Below are 7360 nucleotides of genomic sequence, written 5' to 3' on the forward strand. Positions count from 1 at the left end.
GTTTTGTTTTGTTTTCTTTTGTTCAAATGGCAACTCAAATTATAGGACCACAACAAGTTTAAATATATTTTCAACATCCATGATTAATTTCTGACTTAGAGGACTACGTTTTCATAAATTAAGTGCATGCTATTTTCAATTTTTTAGATTTTCTATGTTTGTATAAGAAAATTGTTTTTTGGGTCTATGTCATTTTTGAATATAAGAAATAGTTAACTAGGCCTTATGGGTCAACTGGGGTCGCCTGGCCCGTTACCCCAGGGAACGATTATAAACAATCACTGAGAGTTGCTCATGATTCGTTCAATTGGGGTCCACCGGCGTCCGGACGCCAGATATTAGGGTCTTTTTTCAGAGGTATGTGGGCTTTGGTGGCTAGCTTCATTGCATGCATCAATTTTATGAGCACCCCAGCAGATAAAAAAAAGGCTTACTTAGGCCAACTCTAGCCAATCCCCTATAGCCGGTCAAAGGAGTAAAAATACGATTTTACTATTCTAATCGGGATCTAGCCAAACTCCAACAACCTATAAATGAGGATATTTTTCCTTCATGGCGTATCCGACACCTATATTTACTCCTCCGCTTGGCGGCGGAGTAAAAAATCCCACCCTTCTCTACACCGCTCTACCTCTCTTCCTCCCCATCACCATCCCCATAGCCGGCAACCACCCCCACCCCCCTCGACGTTCCCTGCCGCCCCCTCCTCCAAATGGCCGAATCCCATAGCCGCCGGGCCCCGCCGCCCATCCGCAAAACGTAGCACAAATCCGCGCCGCCACAAGGGCCACGCATCCTCAAGCCGCTGCCACCACCCTCGCCGAGCTCGTTGCCCTCGAGTATGACCGGTGGCAGGTCCGGTTGCACGACCCCGCTGCCCGCCTCAACTTCCCATGGGGTGAGGCGCCCGTCGAGCTTGCACCGAAGCCGCCGGGGGTGGTGTCTACGGCAGTGGCTAGGGAGGACCGGGAGGCGGGAGTGCACATCGCGGCTGACGAGGAGTACATCGAGGACCTTCGCTGCCAGTACCTCGAGCTGGCGGAGGCAGAGCAGAAGATCTTCGCGGAGCGCGCAGTCGACGGGAAGGTCATCGTCCTCTCGGACGACGAGGAACATGGCGACAACGACAATGACGACAAGGAGGACTTCAACGTGAAGAATGGTGGAGGATTTTCCCCGATTGTGGCGACGACGACGACGACGCAGGGCCAGACTTCATGGGCGGTAGGATTTAACGGGCGGATTGGCTCACCCTCTATAAAGGTCATTTTAGGTTTAGTTTAAGTTCACGTTTAGCTTTAAGTTCAAGTTCATGTTTAGGTTTAAAAACTAGACTATGTTTTGACGGATGATTATGTACATTGTGTATCGAATTTCAATTGTTTAAATCAAATGTATGTTGGACTTATGAAAATTTGCTTTTTACTCCGCTAAATTTATTGTGGAGTAAAAATTCTTCACTAAATTTACGCCACCGTTTTGCTCCTTTATTTTTAGAGGATCGGTTAGAGTTGGCCTTATGACACTACTAACACGCCGACGTTTTGTAACATAGGCCACCCAAGCTAACAAACTTCCATACACAAGTACTCTACTCCTATATGTTCCAAAAAAAAGTACTCTACTCCTATATACTTCCTCTGTTCCTTTATTTAAGGTGTATTATTTTCGTCACGGTGATCAAGGCATATAATTATAGACAAGTTAGGATGAAATTACCTTTGTCAAATCTATTAGTAGTGACAAGTAAATGAGTTAGTCATAGTAAAAAAAAGTAAGAAATACATGCAGTCGACAGAGAGATACACACAATCGGAAGAGATATATTTTTTCCTTTTTCAGGGCTAATAAGGGAATTATGTGGAATTAGAAGAAATACACTACACCTTACACTCTGAGATTTTATCAAAAAATAAATAAACAGAGTGAGTATCTACAGCTTCCATCCTTAGCGATTGACCTGTGTTAGGTTTAAGCACGACGTGGTGTACTTGTCCGAGTAGCATACGAATTCTAATCCTACTTGACAGCTGATGCTATATACTTATACGTGTATTACACTTCCTAGGTTGTAACATCTATCACCGTGCGTTTCCAGCCAGACTAATCGATCAGCTCTAAGCTGCCTCAAGCGAGATCAACCCACCAGGTTTGCGCGTGCCCTCGCCGGAGAGTCGGTTAAGATGGACGTCGTCGCGACGGCATCTCCCAATATTTACACGCTAGACCTCGTGAGTTTCGGGCGCGGGGTTCTCGACCGTGGCCTCGTTTTCCCGGACGCCAGGGTGGGCAACATCTCTGTCCCGGTCGACACGTTCGAGATCCTCCGCATCGATGACTCTATCGTGCATAAGAGCGCCGGCGACATCAAGGTGATTGATAGGAGCCACCTGCACCCCGGCCAGGTGGTCGGGTCGGCGTCCGACGTCGGCGGCCAGATCGGCATCGTCACCGACGTAACCACCGTGCTCGACCTGGTCGACTTCGACAAAAGCGGCATGGCTACCAAGGTCATCAGGGGCGTGTCCCCGTCTAGCCTGTGGCGCGTCAGGAGGCTCAGCCTTGGCGACTTTGTCGTGTCCGGGCCGTGGCTCGGTCGGGTCGTGGAGGTGTCAGTCGACGTCGATGTGCTGTTCGATGACGGAGCGGTCTGCAGGGTCACCGACGCCGAGTCCAAGACGCTAACAAGAGTGGGTGATGCCATGGACGGCAACCACATGTATCGCCAGCAAGAGAATAGTCGCTTCTACCCGGGTCTCCGCGTCAGTGCGCTAGACCCTTGTTCCCTCTTCAAGGCAGCATTGTGGCTTAATGGCTACTGGAATCTTAACCGTATAGCAGGCACTGTCGTCAACGTGAAGACGTCTACCGCCCTCGTCTATTGGATTGCGTCGATGCATTATGGCACGGACAAGGGCCTCGTCGATGCATCCGCTCCTCCAGCATACCAGAATGCGGATGATCTTACGTTCTTCAGTGCCGCATCCCATTGTTGTTGGGGGGTAGCCGATGCCTGCTTTTTTCGTGAACCTAGTTCCACCAAAATCGACGATGCTAATGGGGATGCAGCTTGTGCTAATGATCAAGATGCCGATGGCAAGGAGGAGGAGGGGGAGGATGTGATTGGTCACGAGTGTGAAGCACCAACTGCTCATGTCTTACGGTCCACAAAGGAGATGGATGTGAGGTTTTATCAGAAACAGCTGAGGAAGGTCTTCTTTGAGGGCCACAGACGGTCGCGACGCCCACAAGTCAGGAGGCATGTTGAGGTGGAGTTTCCCATGGTTGTTGCCAGGACCCGTACCTCTGTCGACGTGTTGTGGCAGGACGGCACGCGACAACATGGTAGACGTTCATCGACAGTCATCCCCTTTGGCATAGTAAATGAGCATGAGTTCTTCCCGGGGGAGCAAGTCGTTGGCAATGTTCTTCCAGTTGATGCTGCTGGAGATCACATTGTTGATGATGGAACTAGATCCACAAAGCGTGTGGGTGTCGTCAGGAGCCTGCATTCCAAGGACCAGATGGTTCGCGTGTCGTGGTTTAAGGCAGCGGTGTGCCCTGACGAGGCTAGGAAGGTCGAGTGCGACGATACGGTGAGCACGTATGACCTAAAAAGGGACTCTGGCCACTCTGCTTACTACGGAGATATTGTCATTCGCCTCCTACCATCAAGATCACCCAACGACAACACTGCACCTTTACGGGGCAACACCGATCTTTCATGGGTGGGACGTGTTATTGACATTCCTAGTGGGCACGTCCAAGTCAAGTGGGGTGATGGTAACATATCAATGGTATATATTTTCTATTAGTACTCTACGAGTCTTTTTTTTTGACTCAACTCTACTCATTAGTTGTTGTTGAATTTTTTTTTTTTGCGAATTTAGTTGTTGTTGAATTGATTGGATGTGTGATGTAGGTATTGCCCAATGAGATCCTTGTCGTTAGAGAGGAATACTACATGGATCTGTGGACTGAAATGGGCCAGTGGGTGGAGGACGATGGCGTCGACGATGCACCAAAAGAACCGGCTGTTGCGAACATGGTATATACCCATCCTTCTAACACTGCGCACTTCGAGAAACAATGGGGACGTGCTTCGGGTTGTACTAACCTGCGGGCATCAATTTTTTTTTAACCTACTTGCTAGACGCATATTTTTATACTGAAACTTTAGACCTCTTACAATTTATACAACATCACTTGCATGTATTCATCTCAATTGATGCGGCATATGTATCCTCTGATTTTAGGACGATGGTCTGCAGAATCCAGCCAGCGATAGCGACGTCGAAGGCGACAACCAGCCAGCAAAGAATACAAGTTTTTTGGGTTTTGCATTTCAGTCTTTGCTCCAATTGACCGGTGACATGGTGGCCCGAGGTAAAGGATACCTGGTGAACCGGCTGCCAATACCGTCGTCATCAGGAAGCAGAGAGTTATCAACGGCCACTAAAGATGATAGCATTGGTGCTGCTGCAATGGAGACCATCAATGCTGCCGTGGCAAGGAATGTTGTGGAGCTGAATGGCAACGGCCACGATTTTGCCGAGGGGAAGGCTGCAGACGCTACCAGTTGTTGCAACATATCATTACGCTTTCCACGTTTCGATGTACTGCAAATCACCCCTCCAGATCACCACTACCTTGACACTACGGATGAGGTAACTATAGTTTTATAATTTTTTGTGGCACTGACGGTAGTACTATATACTAGTTTTATTATAAATTGAAGAAGAAAGAAAATCATTAAGGCCCCGTTTGGTAGCTCAGTTTTTTCTAAGTATTATAGGAATACTGCAGTTTTCTCAATTACTACGGTTTTAATTACTGTGACCTGTTTGGCAACCCAAAAAAATATGATATTTATAACTGCAGTATTGCCAAAACTGCAGTATTTCCTCCGTATTAAAAAAAGAACCTCCGACTTCTTTTTTAAAAACAGAGCTGGCGAAGAAAACAAATCTGTTCGTCAGCTTCCTCGCTGCAAGCGCCACTGCCGCTGCTTGTTTGACATCGTCGGCCATGGACAAGTCAAGAGAAAGCAATGGAAAAAAATGATGCCCTTCGTACTTCCGCTTGCACTCCTCCTACGCCCCGTGCATGCATCTGGTCAGTAAGCTGGCCAGCCATGGTTGTGCTGATGGCTGCAACTCGAGTCCACAAGGCACTGTTGTCTACACATGCACTGCTCCCGACCGTCGCCCGTGCCTCCGCTCACCGTCCTAGCCGGCTCGCCACTATGCGCCTATGTTAGGCCAAGCAGTAGCCAAGCCATAGCGTCGGCCAATATTCTGTTTCGCGTTGCTGCGCTCCAGGCGCCGCTGATGCCTAGGCATGCCACCTGGTCTGTTTGTGCGAGCATGGCCATTCATTTTACAAGGCCAGCTAAGAACGTCCATGTTGCAACTTCTATGAAATAGCTATGCAGCTAATTTATGTCGTTGTAAATGAGTACCAACCAAACACGTCAAAGTATTCTCAATACTTCAAAATACTTTGATATGTGAAAACTGTGGTATCTAGTACCTATAGTTTAAAATACTGCAGTTTTCCAATACTACAGTTTTTGCAATACCTTGTTGTCAAACACAGCCTAAGGTTAGAGTGAAGAAAAAGTTACATGCATGCACAAGATGGTTCATCTATCGTTGGAATCCATCTGCTTAACTATTACTATAACATTTTTTTATTGCACAAGTGTATTCCTTGATTTAATAATATAAGTAAATGACCACACGACATGTCACAGGTCATCATATGACGATTTTTACTAAATGTAGTGCATGATCATATCATATAGAACAGTAATGAATTATCTTGTGCAACGGAATGCAGGGCGGTAGACGTGGGAAGAATTGGGCCAAAACAGTGCAAAAGGAATGGAAAATTTTAGAGAATGACTTACCAGGTATGTGAATGCATGTGGAAATACATAATGCATGGTTACAAATGAATAGCTAACTTTTCAATGTGCAGAAACCATCTATGTGCAAGCGTTTGAGGACCGCATGGACCTGCTCCGGCTGGTGATGGTCGGTGCGAGCGGGACACCGTACAATCACGGGCTATTTTTCTTCGACTTGCAGCTGCCACCGTCCTACCCGGTTGCGCCACCGCAAGTGTACTACCACTCCTTCGGTCTGCGCCTCAATCCCAACCTCTACGAGTCTGGTACTGTGTGTCTGAGCCTGCTCGGCACATTCGACGGTGAGGGCACTGAGTTATGGTCGCCGGCAACGTCGAGCCTCCTCCAAGTTGTTGTCTCCATCCAGGGTCTCGTCCTCAATGCCCAACCATACTACAACGAGGCCGGATATGAGGCCCTAGTCGGCAAACGGGAGGGCCATCGCAATGCATTGCCCTATAGTGAGAATGCTTACCTGCTCACCCTCCGGACCATGCTCCACCTTATGCGCCGGCCACCTCAGGGTTTTGAGAAATTCGTCAACGAACACTTCCGCTGCCGCGGAAGGTTTGTGCTCAGGACATGCAACACATGGTTGCAGGGATGTGTTGTTGGTGATGCCCATGCCACTGAATCAAGTAGGGAGCAACCATGCTCGGCCGGGTTAAGGCTTGCACTCGCCAATGTGGTACCGAGCCTCATCGCCGCCTTCACAGAGATTAGCGCCGAGGGGTGCGACTAGTTTCACTAGCTGCGAATCCCACTGCCATGTGTGTTCTCACCACCACTCACTAGGTAGATGAGTGTGTGAAGGCGGTGGTCTTGTAGTTGCTCATATTTTCTGTAATACAACAATTAACTGTGTGCTTTCCTTTATATTTTGTTTGAAAAGGAAGCGGTAATACATACCATTTGTGGACTAAATCAATTATCTATCGATAAAGTTTATTTGTCAAACCAACCTGACCGGCCCACGTAGCATAAAATTGCAATTTATCGTGTTCAACAAGATAAGCACATGGCAAAACCAACGAAATACCTTGTCAGAAAAATGAAAACTGGAACAGCAAGTATGTACGTAATGCATATATAATTACTTACAGTAGCAAGATTTAGTTGTCTAGCACTTCTTGATGCTCGCCCTATGTAGCATCCACGGTTCTGGCTTGTACTGTGAAACAGAAATTGGCTTCTCAAGCTTGTCTTTATTGTTTTGGGGGTTCCTCTATAAACTCAATGTTAGTAGCTCATTGTCCAAACTAAGAGCTTTGTTTCAAAAATGGGCAGCAACATACAACACCACTGATGTACTTGTGTCCTCAATTAAAGTACCATCCGTTTATGAATATAAGTCCAGTTAGATATTTCAATACGAACTACATATGAACGTATATAGACATATTTTAAAATGTAGAAAATTCATTTATTTTGCTCCGTACGTAGTTCATA

General features: G+C 47.1%; 1 protein-coding gene across 1 annotated transcript; it reads left to right on the forward strand.

Annotated features, from left to right (window-relative positions):
• Nucleotides 1-2092: 2092 nt before the first annotated feature.
• Nucleotides 2093-6839, forward strand: LOC123186001 (probable ubiquitin-conjugating enzyme E2 23). The gene is made up of 5 exons (XM_044597803.1): nucleotides 2093-3797; nucleotides 3923-4048; nucleotides 4257-4667; nucleotides 5842-5914; nucleotides 5983-6839. The coding sequence occupies exons 1-5, from the start codon at nucleotides 2184-2186 to the stop codon at nucleotides 6651-6653; spliced, it is 2895 nt and encodes a 964-aa protein (XP_044453738.1). The 5' UTR covers nucleotides 2093-2183; the 3' UTR covers nucleotides 6654-6839.
• Nucleotides 6840-7360: the final 521 nt, after the last annotated feature.

Source organism: Triticum aestivum, chromosome 2A (assembly GCF_018294505.1).
Source record: "Triticum aestivum cultivar Chinese Spring chromosome 2A, IWGSC CS RefSeq v2.1, whole genome shotgun sequence".
Classification (NCBI taxonomy): domain Eukaryota; kingdom Viridiplantae; phylum Streptophyta; class Magnoliopsida; order Poales; family Poaceae; genus Triticum; species Triticum aestivum.

What these genes read in the sequence shown, in the direction of transcription:
- LOC123186001 (XM_044597803.1), top strand. Translation starts at nt 2,184, where the DNA reads ATGGACGTCGTCGCGACGGCATCTCCCAATATTTACACGCTAGACCTC. An exon ending in AACCGGCTGTTGCGAACATG is followed by an intron (nt 4,049 to 4,256) that starts GTATATACCCAT and finishes CTCTGATTTTAG; the next exon opens with GACGATGGTCTGCAGAATCC. An exon ending in ACCTTGACACTACGGATGAG is followed by an intron (nt 4,668 to 5,841) that starts GTAACTATAGTT and finishes AACGGAATGCAG; the next exon opens with GGCGGTAGACGTGGGAAGAA.